Here is a 15,763-nt window from a genome sequence, read left to right on the forward strand (position 1 = left end):
ACAAACATTTTATTGCTTTATCATATTACTTATTGTACAACCCATAATCGGGTTGGTTAAACTGTGAGTTGCATTTCTGACTACAAGTACCTGCGATTATCACGCTGTACTAAACATCACTCATCTGCATAAATACAACGGGCGGGGACGGCGGGGCTGCAACGATCAAAAAGCCTCTCCAATCGCCAAAGAACAGTCTGTTACTGTAGATCGAAATGCACTTAAACAGAATTGAAAGACGGAACACAATGAAAGGCTTAATTCGGTTACGGTCTGTATTACAGAAGACACGCATTTCAACCTGGCTCGGAAACCGTAAGCTTTCAAATCTTAAGTTGCTTTCGAACCACACCGGTTGTCATTCATCTGGCGATGAGTGGATCGTGCTGGCACAGCCGACGTAGCCGTCCCAGTGGCGGGGCTGTCAGAGCGACGCTCTCGGCCGGCGGAGACTGGCAGAAGCGGTGGGTTCGGGAAACAGCAACAAATGGGGTTGGACACCACCTGGCTCGTCGCATTTTCCAAACAAGGATGGAAAAACTTGGTATCAAGTGGCCGTGTCGAGACATTTCACAGTATGTTTCAATGCGTAACACCGTGTATTTGATTGGTGCTGTAGAAAATTAGACTTCAGCCCATTTTGGCTAATGACCAGCCCCCCCCCCCCCCCTACTTCTTACGCCCTTGGTTGTAGCAATAGTTGAGACGGTGGACCAGCTGTGGTGCTGGCTGTGACGATGGGTCAGCTGTGGTAGTGATTGTTGTGGTGGGGGCTGAGACAGCACCATAATCAATCGGATCCAAGGGGCAGAGTCCAGAAATGGTGTGTATTTATTTGTTTTCCCACATTCCTTGTATCACTGTTTTACTGAGCACTCAGGGGCATGTCCAATAATTTCGAAAAGGGCTAGTGCCTTGGAAAAGCGTACCTATTTTGTTCAATTTATATTGCAAAGTGGGCAGGAGTTTACATGTATGCGTGACCTACCCACTGCACAAAATTTGCCTACTGACTACGGCATGTACAGTAACAACAGTATGTGTTAGAGAGCCTCATGTTAGCTGAGGAAAAACGACGGTATGCTTCGTTATGGATACACTAAGGCTGACTTCGGAAATCCAACCAAGGCTCATGTTCTGATGCCCATAATGTTCGCTAACATCAGCAGGCTGAACCGCCGACGCTGAGCCAGGGAGTGCACCACTTGAACCCAAGGAAACACATGCCGCCGCGGTAGCTGGGCGCATTCGCCATTGCTGCTGATGTCACGGCTCAGAAGCGGCTTAATGAGCTCGTTATTTTTCAATAATTACAATTCACGTCAGTGCATGCTATGGAGCAGCGCTGGTGATGATACTGCTGATGACTGAGACCGTGTCATCATCAGCAGAGCTTGCCCAGACATCTACAAGATATAAATGGCGGTAATCCGATTTCAACGAGTGCTATCGGCAGATGTCAACCTTGCAACCGTTAGTTATGCAAGTGATATGGCGGGTGTCAGTACTGCTATCAGTAGTGGGAGCTGGTCAGTGTGCCTAGAGCACAAACAAGCTGAGCTCAGATGGTGAGGCGCCGTGTGGTACTTGTCACCTTTCACAATACGCGAACGCATTTCAGAAGAATGACAAATTATCCACATGGCATGAGGAATCACAAATTATCGGCTTGGCATGGGCGGCGATAAATGAATGAATAAATTTACTGGTACTGACGCGAAAGAAGAAACATTCATGGTAGTCTGAAAAAGGATGTAGTCTTAAAGCTGTGTCGACTTAACATAATACACACTAATCAATCCATGTTTTGGGTGCGGCCATGTTTTTGATATTTTTGTACGTTTTTTTGTGCAAACATATTGCTCGACGAAAACAGAATGCATTTGGTATGCCATATCTACACCATACGTTGAAGCCAGCGGTCTTGAGTCAATCGACCAGCAATTGGAATGTCCTGCTCTGTTCGCGGTTTTGGTTCCTCGCGGCAGAATCAACTTCGAGCCCACGGCCCGCCCTGTTTTGTATGGCGGTATAGCCTACCACACAGGGACAGACTATCAGTGCCATCTGTGAGATCAAAGCGAAAGCAATAGGTGAAGGGCTTGGCAGTGTATGCGATTTTGTGACCAATATTTGTAAAACAGCGCAGAAACGATGAAACTGTAAATCCTGGTGGGGAAATGCTCACTCCACGAACCTCTGAATGGATGAGCCGCAAAGACGCAAATTAAACAGCAAATCATTTCATTTGAACAGTTCATGATGGTAAGGACGGTGGTCCGCACGTGCTAACAGGAGGTTATGCAGAGTCGAGCGAGCTGCATCGTGGGAGGTAGTATCAGGGAGATTTGCTACAAAGTTGGTGACGGATTGTGCTTATGACCCACTTTGCTGACGCGGAACAGCGTCTTGTATATTCAAGTGTGTTTCCGAATTTGTTCTGTCACGCGTCCCGGGATTGGTGTGGAAACATTTTTTACTACGAGTTCGGGAGCGGGGAACACAGGCATCGATGCTCTTGAGTCATCGTGCAGCTTGGCCTCCATGGACCTCTTTGCGAAGGTCCGTGTCTTCTTCAGTTTGAGATTCGCCAACCTCAACAATCGCCTTGGAGAAAACATGCGCTATGCCGTTTTCGGCGGTGTAGCCTGGGCTCATGTGTGGCCGCTGAGAAGGCCTCGTCACGTTGGTCCGCCTCCACCTGCCAGCGAGATCTTCACCCCAACCGACCACTCCCCCCCCCCCCCTCGAGAAGGAAGCCGCAAACACTGACAAGCCCATGACTCCAGGCCTTGTTTGGCAGCAGGGGATTCCCTGGATTGCCGAGTTTTCACGGAGCTAGTTGAATCGAATCGTAACTTGCCACCAAACCGAAGAGTTAGGGCCGCGCAACATTTTAGTAGCTTTAAGCCTGCATCGAATGGATAGGATTAAGGACAGATAACACTTCAGCAGTCACCAATATCTAGATATATCTAGGCATGTAGCTCATAGTCATCCCAGGGCGCCGCCAGAACGCTGTCTTGAGCGGAGGATGGGGATCCCGTCTAAGAGATTGGGGCAAAATTCCAAAAGTTGTCCTGACTTTCAGAAACTCATTGGATTTCGATTCTCCTGAACTTCTAAAACAGAGTTCTCTTAGTCAAAGAAAACATCTTTTCAGGCCATAAACGTACTCATTTCATCCCAATCGGTTATCTTCGGGCGGGGGCATGGCTCAGTCCCCCATCCAACCCACCCCCACCCCCTCCGATCCGCCCTTGCAATTACCGTAAAGAGATAAGCCTGGGAAATCACGAGTCAAAACTGATGTAACTCCCCGCTTCTTTGGCTCAATTTGGATACCAGTGTTGACCATTTAAGGCTACGAAATGAAGAGAAATGGATAGTAGTGAGGAGAGGCTTCATGCATATGGAAGTCCTCCGCTACCGGGATCACCATCTGCGGAGTATATGAGGTCGTCCCAGCGAGACTCGTGCCGACCGGCGCTAAGGCGCGCGCATGGCTGATCATGCGACCTTCCTGGGATAATCAGGGCGCTTCAGGAATCCCCGATGAAGCGTTGATGACACTCTCCTCTACATACCGTATTTAGCTGATAGTCTATGGAAGTCAAGGGCTGCTGCTTGCAATTTCTGTGGCGTGGTGACTAAACACAATTCGCGTTCAAACTCATCTCGCAGCAACTTGTTTGATATGTCATCCATGTATGTGCCAGCAGCGTGCCGAGCCACCAGACTGCCTTTTGGACCACAGACAGCAGACCATGCGTTGGTCGAAAGCAGCAGCTCGAATCCTTTCACCATAAAGTGCTGGATACTTGGCATTCTGAACTATTAAATGTTCGTTAGAATTGGCATCATAGCGTTTTCTTGATGCCTGTCACGAGGCTCTCGATGCACTATGTCTAGCTGATCCTATGGGTGACATAACAAATCGCGGTATTTGGCACAATCCATTGGTGGCCCTATTGCTGAGCCCATTATCCCACGACGACTGGCGCCATGACTTTCGGAGTGCTCCGCCGCAAACCCTGTCGTTCTGAAACCGCCTCTCAGGCCACGATGACTGACGCCATGACTTTCAGAGTGCTCCGCCGCAAACCCTGTCGTTCTGAAACCGTCTCTCAGACCACGACGACTGACGCCATGACTTTCGGAGTGCTCCGCCGCAAACCCTGTCCCTCTGACACCGCCTCACAGGCAATGGTGCTCGTCGCAGCACTACACTTTACGTTCTGTGGCGCCACACACGTAAATGTTATTGACGGAAGCAAGCTTCCCGGCAACTAAACGAGTTGAAAGAACGAAACATGACAACCTAACAACACACCAAGGAGTTGAAGGCTTACAATCATGGATGTAACTACCAGCACGTTAAACTATGTCGGCAGAGACAAGCAAATCATATGTCCCAAGACTGCCTTGCGGGTCATTCCACGAGAAATCGTCCGCAGATAGATGCATTTCAACACGGTACTCCGTTCTAACTTGACGAGGACAGTTCAGTGAGGGAATGAGGTAAAGACACGCTCGAAACATGATTCGGTAGGTTCTAGAGCCTTACGGCGTACCGATAAGGAACTAAAAACAAGTGAACATACGTGACGACGTCGCCACATCTATTATTTTACTCACTCTAGTAAAAACAGCTTGCCGAGTATAATGTTTGAAAAGATGCATAGGAAAGCCTGTTCTTTCCATAATCTTCCAACCAATATGCAACTCAAGATAAATTTAGTACCGTTCAAACTAAAAAGAAGTAGATGAGGTCCCTTTTAAATCTGTCGCAAATGGAATCTGAGCATTATCGGATCACGCATCGGATCACGGCGGCACGCCACGAGCGGACCGGCCCGTATCGGGTTACTTGTGACCGTGACATTGACACCAGCCAGGAATCTGGAACAATATCGAAACGAAGAATGAATTTTGATCAGCCCTACGTACCTGCCATCCATCCCGAGTCACGTAACTAGATAGCCAAATGATATTTAAATGATGTGGAACGCAGTCATATATCATCAGTTCTAGGGTCATCGTTTATAGAAATATATGCCACTGATCACTGTTCCTCTCAGTTCACGCGAATACAAAATAAACCAAAACACGCAGGTTGAAATCCTTGTTAATTTGGTCTGTACCGTAGGTTTTGTTCAAAAGTCGTTACAATCAATGTTTCGTGCTGTACACATCCTTCACGGGATTACTTTGGATGTTTGAGCAGTTATGCTCATTGATGTAACTGCAACTGAAACGCGTTTCCCTAGGGTGGATGGAGACTATATCTGTGCGTTCTCTCGGCATTCGTGCGTATTTTTCAAATATATTATGAATATATTTATTCGGGTATCCTTCTGATACTCATGAGTAATTAGTCAGCATATAAATGTTGTGTTCATGCCATTAACTATCATATTTCATATGGCATCGAGCATCATCATCTAAGGTACGACCTCAGGGTAGGTATGAGACAAACCTGGCCTTTTGGGCATCGCTATATAACTCATTTCCTATGAAATGTGCTCATACATTCGCAAGCACAATGCAAGGTTTGTTTGTTTGTTTGTTTGTTTTTCGTGGCGTGCACCTCTATTTTAAAAATGAGCCATGTCCCACGGCACATTGGTACAATGTGATTACGAATGCGAATAGGTGTGTTTACATGGACGGCGAAGCAGGGGGAGGGGAAGGGAACAAAGCAGCCCTCAGCCAAGCACTAGCAAAGCAAAAGTATTTATTTGGCGTTGTGGCAGTAGCGCAGGAGGCACAGGGAGCACGCGCCCCCTACCAGGGCTTGAAGGGCCCGAAAAGCCAGCGAAAGGTCTCATTCAGGGACCCCAGCCCGCAGGGTCGGGCACTCAAATGCCAGCCAGAGGGCTCCGCGCTGATCGGGGGCCCACTGAGTCGATAAGGGCCTATACTTCGGTCAGACGCCACCAGCAACGCCCAGTCGGGTCCGTGGCGGCATGGGCCTGGAGGCCCTGGAGGCCCAAGCAGGGACAAAGCCGGAGCCAGCGATTTACATTGCCCGGGGTCCCACAGCCCCTAACAGGGGCCCTTTATTGTTAAGGGGCCCAAATCGGCCGGAGGTAGTGTTCGAGGAAGCCCAAAGAGCCTAGAGGGCCCACCCGGTCCGACGATCAAAGGCCCGATTGAAGGGTCTGAGGGCATGAAAGCTGAACGGAGTCTTATGCAGGGCCCCGACCTGCAAAGACGCGCCCTCAAATAACGGTTAGAGGGCCCTTTACGCCGATGGGGGACTCCCTGAGTTGATATGGGCATATATGTCGGTCAGATACCACCGTACCACATAGTCGGCTCCGTGTCAGTATGGGCGTGAGGACCCTCTTCCCAATCAGCTATAAAGCCGGGGCCAGTGATTTACACTAGTCGGGGGTCTTATATCTGTCAGGGGCCCACAGCGCCTAACAGAGGGCCTTGTACTCGCAAGGGCCCCGAGCCGACCGAGGCAAGTGTTTGACGAGGTCCGAAGAGGGGCCCGGAAGGCCCACTGGAATCGAAGATCAGTGGCCCGGCTGGAGGGAATAAAGCCCAAGGGACTGGCTGTAGGCCACATAAAGAATTGCGGCCAGAAGGGTCGTGAACTGAAATATCACCCAGAGGTCTTCTTGCACCGCTTTAGGAGCCCCTGAGACAATGCGAGCCTTAAAGTCGGTCAGAGGCAACGAACACCGAACAGTCGGCTCCATGTCCGTCTGAGCCCTCGATACCCATTTTCCAAGCAGAAACGAGACCGAGACCCGCGATTTGCAATGTTCGGGGCCCCTGACACAATGAGGGGCTCCTGTGCCGTTTAGGGGTCACAGTGCCGAACAGGGGTCCTTTGGCGGCAATTGGCCCCGAGTCGGAGCGGTGTTTGAGGGGCCCAAAGAGGGGCCGAATGGTCTCTCGAGACCAAAGATCGAGGGCGCGATGGGATGGCTAAAGTTTCCGAAGGGCTGGCTGTAAGTCACATTAAGGACCTCCACCCCTAAGCCTGCGATCTCAAATGCTAGTAAGATAATCTCTTGCACCGATAGGGACCCCTGAGTCAGAGCTTTTCTCTATTTCGGCCAGAGATCACAAACAACAAACAGTTAGCTCCGTGTTGGTCTGAGCTCTCGGGCCCATTTCCCAAGCAGGAACAAGGCTAGGCCGGCGATTTACAATGGTTTGGCCATTGTATCATTCGTATCATTATCTCCCGTATCATTCAGAGGCCCATGGTGCCTAACGGGGCATTATGTGTCAACAAAGGGCATCGAATCTGTCAAGGGAAGATTCGTTCAACGGGGGTGGGGACGGGAGCCCCAATGGCAGGGGGCCTCTTGCGTTGGTCGGGGCCCTCTGACAACTGAAGGCAACAAGAACTTATAACAAGTGCTCACACTGAGGCAATAGAAGAGTCCTGTGCCAGTCAGGGACCCCCAGTACGGCACGGTGGGTCCCCCACGCCCTTTCCAGCATGGGCCCGTTGAGCCCAACTGGAATCTATATGTCAATTATTTGACCACCTGCGGTGAGCAGGGATGTTGCTACGTTGATTACTGTTCATGCTTCGATTTGGGGTCAAATGCGCAGGTAAGAAGGCCTTCCACGTCCGGGAGCGGATCAATATGATATTATGTATCCTTCTGAGGGCCTCCGGGTCGGCCAGGGGATGGCGCCTCGCGTCGACAGAATGACGGCCGGAAACACACGGCGAATGAAAAAGGGACAGGATTGCCCTTCAGATCTTGACCGGGAACAACAATGTGCCCTGTAGTGCTGTACTCAAGGGGGCCCCAATATCAGAAATAAAGGGCTTATTAGTGCTGAATGGAACGGGCCGGAATGAGCTCAAAACGCGCAATGCCATCCCATGTTTCTTTGGGAACGTTCACTATTTTGCGGAATTGACTAGTGAAATAAATGAATTCAAAATGTTTGTGCCTGCGCGCCAGGTGCCGATAGTGTGATAGCGATAGTCCGGGGAACCACAGGTACGGCGTTCGATTCCCTGCGGTGCCCGCCCTTCCCGCCAGGGTAAGAGGCTGACAGCACTATACAGCTCCAGCACCTGATCGCGTTATAAAGCCCCAATGACACGGCCGTAATCTCGGGGAGTTAGGATAAAGATGGCTTGAGTTGCATTTTTCGTACAACCGGACAGTGTTGGCCACTGCAAATAACGCCAGGGGGCCGGCGCCGAGGGCGCAACAATGGCCACAGTAAAATAATGTTTCCGAGTGTTTTTCAAAATTAATTCGTACAGTTCAACGACTACACTGAGCGAATGATTCTTTATAACTGAAGGACATCCTCAGAGTTACAGCAACACGACAAATAGATATTTTACATTTGCTCTTCCAATTCCACAACCAGATTCCAGCAATACCACGCGGTGCTGTAGAGACCAATATGTTCTTGCCATCAATCTAGAGTAACGGGTCCTAGAAATGACACTAGTGATATATACGCTCGAAATATTTCTAAATGAACGATTTGGTATCTAAGAGCGTTCAGAGATCTTTTCTTTCAGATGCTTCACTATTTCCGTCCACCTGTTGAACACGGCCTAGTATAGGTCGCGCAGCCAACGTTGCGCGGCCTAGGGGGACTGCAACGCCTGGCGTTGGGTTTTGTTTCTTAGATATGTGAGCGCCCATGCTCAAAACTACGTTACATAATGTGTACCAATAATAAATTCTGACTACATGTTGAAGATATCCAGGTAAACATAGCCTGGCCATGTTAATTACAAATGGTTGGCCCATTCTGAACTTCAATCTACATTCACGGAAATCTTCTCATTTCTGCACGACACGGATATAAGCTTTGACAAAGTTTCTGAGTTCTACCAGTTTAACCACGCCAAGACACCACGCCAAGATAACCCGGGCTCGTGGTGGTAGTTGGGTGTCGGCAAGAGTTGGAAGCCGACGGTTAGACGAAAGGTTTCACGTTTGAATATATTGAAGCAAGCATTATATATGATGAAACAAGCTCACTAATAACTATTGGTTTACCCTTAAGTGGAAAAGACTGCTCTAGAAAGCCGAATTTTGTGTTTAGTAAATATCTCCTCGATGCACCATGGTTTGACTGCGCCATCGTCCCTAGCACAACATTGATTGAGAGCCAATTGAAGGCTATTATAACAAGAAATCGCGCTCACGAACACCAGATAAGAACACTTCGACAATTACATTTTTTGGCCTTGATCGCCGCATGGCTTATGGAGTGGCGGGATTCGAATGACGTTATTATGACGTCATGAATACCAAGGTGACTGAAATATTACCCCTGATATATCTTCATCGGGTTTCGCTGGCGTGTAGCTCAAAAACTAGAGGGGCCTAGGTCTTAATAGGGGCAGGATTGTGAAGGGCACCAAAAGGTCGTCAAGATGGCTATTTCAGTTCAAAACCCAAAATAAATATGGAATACCTCCTTAAACAGCTCAATGAAAAGGCAAAAGCCGCATGACAAAGCCACCGGTTTCGAAGTAAGCCATGCATGGGTTAATGAGAACAACAAAACCCCGTGAGAATACAGGGACAAACGAAAGCAAACAGGGCTCCTTAGGCGATCTGAAGACCACCAACTGTCATCGGCTCGAAACATACAGAGCAGCACATGAGCGCGGTCCAGTGGCACCCGAGTCAGTCAAACCCCGAGAGCCGCCAGATGTCCAGGACGGCTAAGCAGCGGTTCGGAACACATCGCCACTCCTGACAAAGTCAGGGAACCCAAGCGACTGTCAAGAGGATCAACAAACCGATAAAGAGTAATAAAGAAGCGAAGAGTCCTGTGAGATTGGGAAATCTGCACCAGGGCACGGTCGAGCACTTAAAAGATATTCAGACGGAAAGTTTTAAAGACTTTCACGCAAGAGGACAACTTGGTATGTTGGAAGTGTCTTCAAATCACTCAACACATCACATTAAAACCAGTAAAATGTCCCGCGGCATTGGATACGGCAGGCATGTCACGTGTACACAGAAAACCTCAAAACAGGCTGATCCAGCCAACACGGTTCAGGCGTCCAGGATACGGTTCCGCCAGCACCGGACGTTGCCATGACGACCAGAGGAGCACGGAGGGCTAAATGGATCGGAGTCAGTACAATCATCTTCGCGAAACGTTGTGGAATTACTGGATAAATCAAAGAACACCGATGCACTCCTATACCAGATCAGGATCACAGGATGGTCTAGTGCCACAAAAATTTTCGTGGGTTGCGTAGGAACATCATTATACCAAAGTGGACATGTCCAAGCATATATCATGACCAGAAGGCTTTAAGCGTTACATGTCAGGTTGAAGCGGGTGTGTACTAGGTGACTAGTACATGAAGCCCGACCAGTGAACGTACTTTTTAAGGTGATGCGTCCATAAGCACGAGAAATTGATTTATCTGGGCGGCCTTGACGTCAACCTTTACCCAACAGCGAATGGGAGAGCTCTCATTGCTTTCTCCGGGACAAATAAACGACGTGTACTGCGCGTCAAAGACATGTGGATGCAATATGCAGGAGCGCTTCTGCTTGTATGCGCTTTCTGGAGCGGGGAATCTGGGGTGAACACTGACGCATGACATAGCAAACCATTTTGCGAACATGTTGCTTTGTCGATCCTGGTCATATTCGTTAACACAACGTTTTGAATTTCAAAATTGATCGCGATATCCTAAGCTAAAAACATTGCAAATTTACGAAGCAGAGTGAAGCGCTGAGAACTGTAACTAGGTACAGATCATTTGCCATGGTTTTCTGCATCTTCTGGAAATAATGCACGCTGGGGCTTTAAAAAAACAAAACATTGCTTTAACACTGAACGTTTCGTAAGACAAACCGAAGAATAACTGAAAAAGACATCAAGGCGGCGTTTGCTGCGATTCTCAACGAAACTGATAAAATTAGTGTGCATACACACACGCACACGCACACGCACACGCGCACACGCACACGCACACGCATATATATATATATATATATATATATATAAATGTTGTAATATGTTTGGAGAATCCTTTCTTTTATACGTTTTTGACTAAAATTAGCTGCTGACTCGGTATTAACGAGCTTTTTGACGCATGCTTCTAGTTTCCGGGCCTTTGACTTGGCATCATTGCTTAGATTAAAGATGGTTCGTACAAAATTACTCATATATTCATCGCTGCTTACGCTTTAACGTTTCGAGATCCTATCTCACTGTCGGAGAAGAGTCAATGGCACAAGAAATAAGTTTTGAGTTTTAAAGGATAAAAATTGTGCACTACTGTTACAGAAAACAATATTTTGGTACGGAGAATATAAATGAAGTATAACTAATTAAAGTAAGACAGAATCCTGTTTTTACTCTGATACATACAGGAAACACTCTTAAGGGGAACACAACAAAGACACAATGAAAACACTTTTGCCGCAATCACATCGAATAGCGCTCACCGCCCACCGCCTAATAATTCAAGAGTTGTACAAAAATTTGTATGCTTGTTTAGGGACGGAGAGAGTTCGTTAATGAATATGCTTTCCCAAATTTGAAGGTGTCTTCTGTCGTTGCACGTCCGTAAAATATCAGTGTTGTCTGTCAGTTGTTGTGCCAATGTGATGTCGTGTTCTTATCGCATGTGGTCCAGAAGTGTCCCGTCACGTAAGTGCATTGTCAGGCGTCGTGAGTGTCGTTGTGGTCACACTAATGTAGTGTATGGAACGAAGTTTGCAGCCTTCGATGTTGCATTTGAATTGATATGCTACATTGGTGCATTTTAGTTTGTCAGGTTTGTCTGGGCTGTTTCTGATAAGAAAGTTACATATCTTTTATTACGATAATAAATGACGATGTCTATTTGGTGGTCGTTTTTGCCTTTAACATGTCGAGAGATAATTTCCCGTAAAGCTTTTTCGTCTTGTTTGTTGGCAGAAGTCATTTGATTTTGATACCACAGTTTGCCGGTTGGTTGGATGTCTTGTCTTGGTTTGCTGTCAAAGTGTCTTGTCATATGTCATATTTCGTTTTCAATGTCAGAATTTGAAAAGCCGTTGTTCACCAACGTCTGTATGGTATCAATTCTGAATGCAGTCCTGTCCAATCAGAGCAGTGCTTAAATCCTCGTCTTATGAAGGGCCCTACGACGTTAATTTTGTAGCGTCGAGGAAACTCACTGTCAGCATTTAAGCACCGTCCGTTGTTAGTCTGTTTTCGGCATACAGCCGTTTTGAATTGTTGTCCTCGTTCATCGACAGTCACGTCAAGAGAAGGCATTACGTTTTGCACACTTAGCTCTGTTGTGAATTTTAAGCCAGACTGCTCTTCAAAGGTGTTTTTGAGACGTCCTAGTCGGCCAATGTCCCTAACTTCCACAAAGATATCGTCTACGTAGCGGCAGTTAATGTCCAGTCTTATCTCACCATTTTGTAGCGGGTCGGCTGCTATGTGTCACATAAATATTTCATCGAAGCGATGATGACAAGTCAAAGGCTCGGAAACTAGAGGGATGCGTCAAAAAGCTCGTTCAATGCTGAGGCAGCAGTTATTTTTAATTGAACATATATATATATATATATATATATATATATATATATATATATATATATATATGTATATGTCTATATATATGTATATATATATATATGTGTGTGTGTGTGTGTGTGTATGTGTGTGTGTGTGTGTGTGTGTGTGTGTGTGTGTGTGTGTGTGTGTGTGTGTGTGTGTGTTTGTGTGTGTATTATATAGATATGAGTGCAATATAAGGGAAGAAAATGAACGAAAGTACATACATAAAATTTCACGAGTTAGCATAAGAGTTATTTACCAGAAGGGCACTTACAATGTTTTGACATGACGCAGGTTTCGAAACGTCGTGCTTGAAATACGCCGAATGATGTTGTTCTCCAGATGCCTGAAAACAACGTGTTTGTGACAAATGCGTTGTACACGAAATGTTATTGTCCGGAAACGCAACAGCTCAATATAGTCGTTACTGGGTTTGTTTATAAGTGAATTTGTAGAGTTATACGTAAATAGTGTAACAAACGCCATGTTTTGGTGAAAAAGTTGTGGGCATGTCATTTAAAGCATTTCCTAGATCGGGCATCTGGTACAGATTTTTGCTTTGCAATTTGAAAAAGATCCCATGCTTTTTGCTGGCTGGGTTTTGATGTCGCGTGCTGAGTAATGACAGGTCTTAAGTGTTTAATCCCGAGGACAGGGATAAAACAAGGACAAGATTGTAGCGATTGGCCTGTTCGGTTTCACATTTCCAGCAAACGCTCCACATATGAGCCTTCAGCGCCCTGCTCCCTATCCTTTGGTCTTCCCCGTTCCACCGCCCACGGGTGAGAGTCCAGTGGAAAGCTCACACGCCTCACACACGTTCCACACATTAACGGTGCTTACAGCTTTTGCAGTCTGGAGGGCGGAAACTCGTAGTTTTCCAGTGATATTCTGTTTCTACTCAGGTTTCTGAAACAAACGAGGACATAATTACCGGTTACTTATCTATGACAAAAGGGTTTAAATAGCAACGCCTATGAGTACTGAATTACCTTTACGTCTATGCAGTGCAACCATTCCATAGCAGAGCGTAAGAGTCACGTGCTTTATTCACAGTGGAACAATGGTAGCGATCTTCAACATCTTTAAGGTTGTTTATGTGTGATGTTACGGATCAATCAAGTTTTACTTGAACTGAGACGAATTTTTACCTAAATGGGCCGAAAGGGGTGAACAGCACAGGCGAAACCGGCCTCAAATCTGAACGACCAAGGGGTACAATGATACCTGATCAAAAGTCTGACGGGGAGGGAACGAACGGTCGTACCAGCAGAAGTCTGCGCCTGTCCGTAGAGATGGCACACGTGATCGCGCCCAGACAAATGGATTCGTCTGTTGTAGTCGTAACGACTCAAGTCAGATCTCAGCAATCGGAAGGGGTAAAGATAGCTGTGTGAAGTTGAAGGCGCTGCGTATGCAAACGTATCATACATGAATCGGCGAAAGCTCCTAGTGCTGATGTACTCCAGAGGCGCCAGTAATATAACGATAATATATACACATAATACTTTAAACATTAAAACAATAAACCAGAAACCAGAAATGCCTCCCTCTTTAAAACCGGTCTCGTGCACAGCAGCTGGGGCCAAAACCGCCAGTGGCTGTGTGTTACGTTGGCTACACACGAGCATTTCCCACTTCACTTTGCCAATATACACCTTGTATATGTAAACTTTTCCAAAATACCGTGGCTACAATAAAATGAAAATTATCACAAAGTTAGTGATTTTCTCTTCTAAAAGTACAAGGGCACGGGTAAGCTGAAGGCCAGCCAATTTCACGTGTCAAATTAAAAAGCCAACACGGCTACACAGCAAACACAGCAAAGTCAAATTAAAAAGCCAATACCGCTACACAGCAAACAGAGCAGATAGGCTCACGCGTGGAAGCTGTTCGATCAGCTTCTCCCGGTCTTTCAGTATTCGACGTGACTAGTTGATCAAACGTTGGCAACATGGTATCCTAAGCTCAGCTCAGAAGCCTCCGAGGTGCCAAGGGAAATCTCAAGTGCAAATGCAGCCAGCTCGGTTCTCATAAGCTACTGCTCCAATCACTACCAATTTGTACTATTCGATGCATTTTCACTTATCGTTCTCGGTTCATCCCGGTTCTCGGTCTGCCCCTCTCCCCCCCGCCCCGCCGCTGCGCCGTCCCTGAATGTTGAACGCTCTGGGAACATCTGCCGGCTGGTTCAGATGGTTAACAAAAACCTGCTCGCTGGTTCAAGAACCAGCCGCATGCAAGAGAGCTTAATCCGCGACAGCTGTTCAGGGAGATCGATGATGCGACGGCTGGGCAGAAGGTGCTCACGTAACCTCCTCGTAAAGCGGCTTCAGGAACAGCGCATGAGCCATCTTTCGTCCAGTGCAGTCCTACCAGCGGCGACGTCGCAACGATATGCGGCAGTCGCGCCTGCTGACATCAGCTCTGACCACCGCAGTCTCTATGACCGGTCTGCCAGCGCTCGGAGCGGGATGCTTTTGACCGATCTAGTGGGCCGCAAAATCTGGTTGCTGTACCGTTCAAAGTTAAGTTAGGTATCCGCTCATAGCTAACAACCTGCTATAAATATGTCCATATACGCTATTTTGCAAACATTGTGGCCTTTTAAAATGGAATTTTCGAATATAGCACTCGGTACATTGATATTTCGCGCTTTTTCCTTGGATCCTTTTTAGTCGCTACCCTTGCATACTTTTTCGTAGTAAGTCATCTAAAGATTAGAAGCGTGTCGTTATTTCAGCTTTCAAAACATACGTCCAGTATCGTTCTGTCTCTGTGCCTGTGTTCTGACGTGGTGGATCATGACAGGACGACAGTGACGTCACTTGACTGGCAGAAATGAAACCCATGTTTACACGTCGGACGAGTCGACATAAATTGCCTCCGGTCGCCCACTCCATTGCCAGCTGCTAATACATTTGCCGATGCACGGATGTCTGAATTTGCTGCATGCATGCAAACAGCATGCTATGTACCTCGCTGATGGCTCGCGCTTGGCGTAGGCTTCCTAGCGGACGAGCATATCGATGGGAGGTCCAAACACTCAGCTTCAGTCGGTGGCGAAGTAGCTGGTGGGCCACCACGTAACGGCGTCGTTCCACGTAAGGCCAAACGACAGCAGGCCGTAAAGCGCACCCTGAAAAGCCGTCTTGAGTCGCAGGAAGACATTCGCCCGTTAACTCCGCCAGCTTTGAACTTCGCTGCCAACGAGTATGGC

General features: G+C 47.3%; 1 protein-coding gene across 1 annotated transcript in view; it reads right to left on the reverse strand.

The window, feature by feature from the left end:
- Positions 1–15,763, reverse strand: part of LOC119093947 (relaxin receptor 2) — a gene marked incomplete in the record, with an annotated part of 147,717 nt that overhangs the window by 38,451 nt on the left and 93,503 nt on the right. The window contains 2 exon segments of the mRNA XM_037216969.1: positions 12,818–12,889; positions 13,387–13,452. Of these exon segments, the coding sequence (XP_037072864.1) occupies positions 12,818–12,889; positions 13,387–13,452 (138 nt within the window).

The sequence above is a fragment of the Pollicipes pollicipes genome, unplaced genomic scaffold (genome assembly GCF_011947565.3).
Source record: "Pollicipes pollicipes isolate AB1234 unplaced genomic scaffold, Ppol_2.1 Scaffold_4002;HRSCAF=4701_pilon_pilon_pilon, whole genome shotgun sequence".
In the NCBI taxonomy this organism is placed as follows: domain Eukaryota; kingdom Metazoa; phylum Arthropoda; class Thecostraca; order Pollicipedomorpha; family Pollicipedidae; genus Pollicipes; species Pollicipes pollicipes.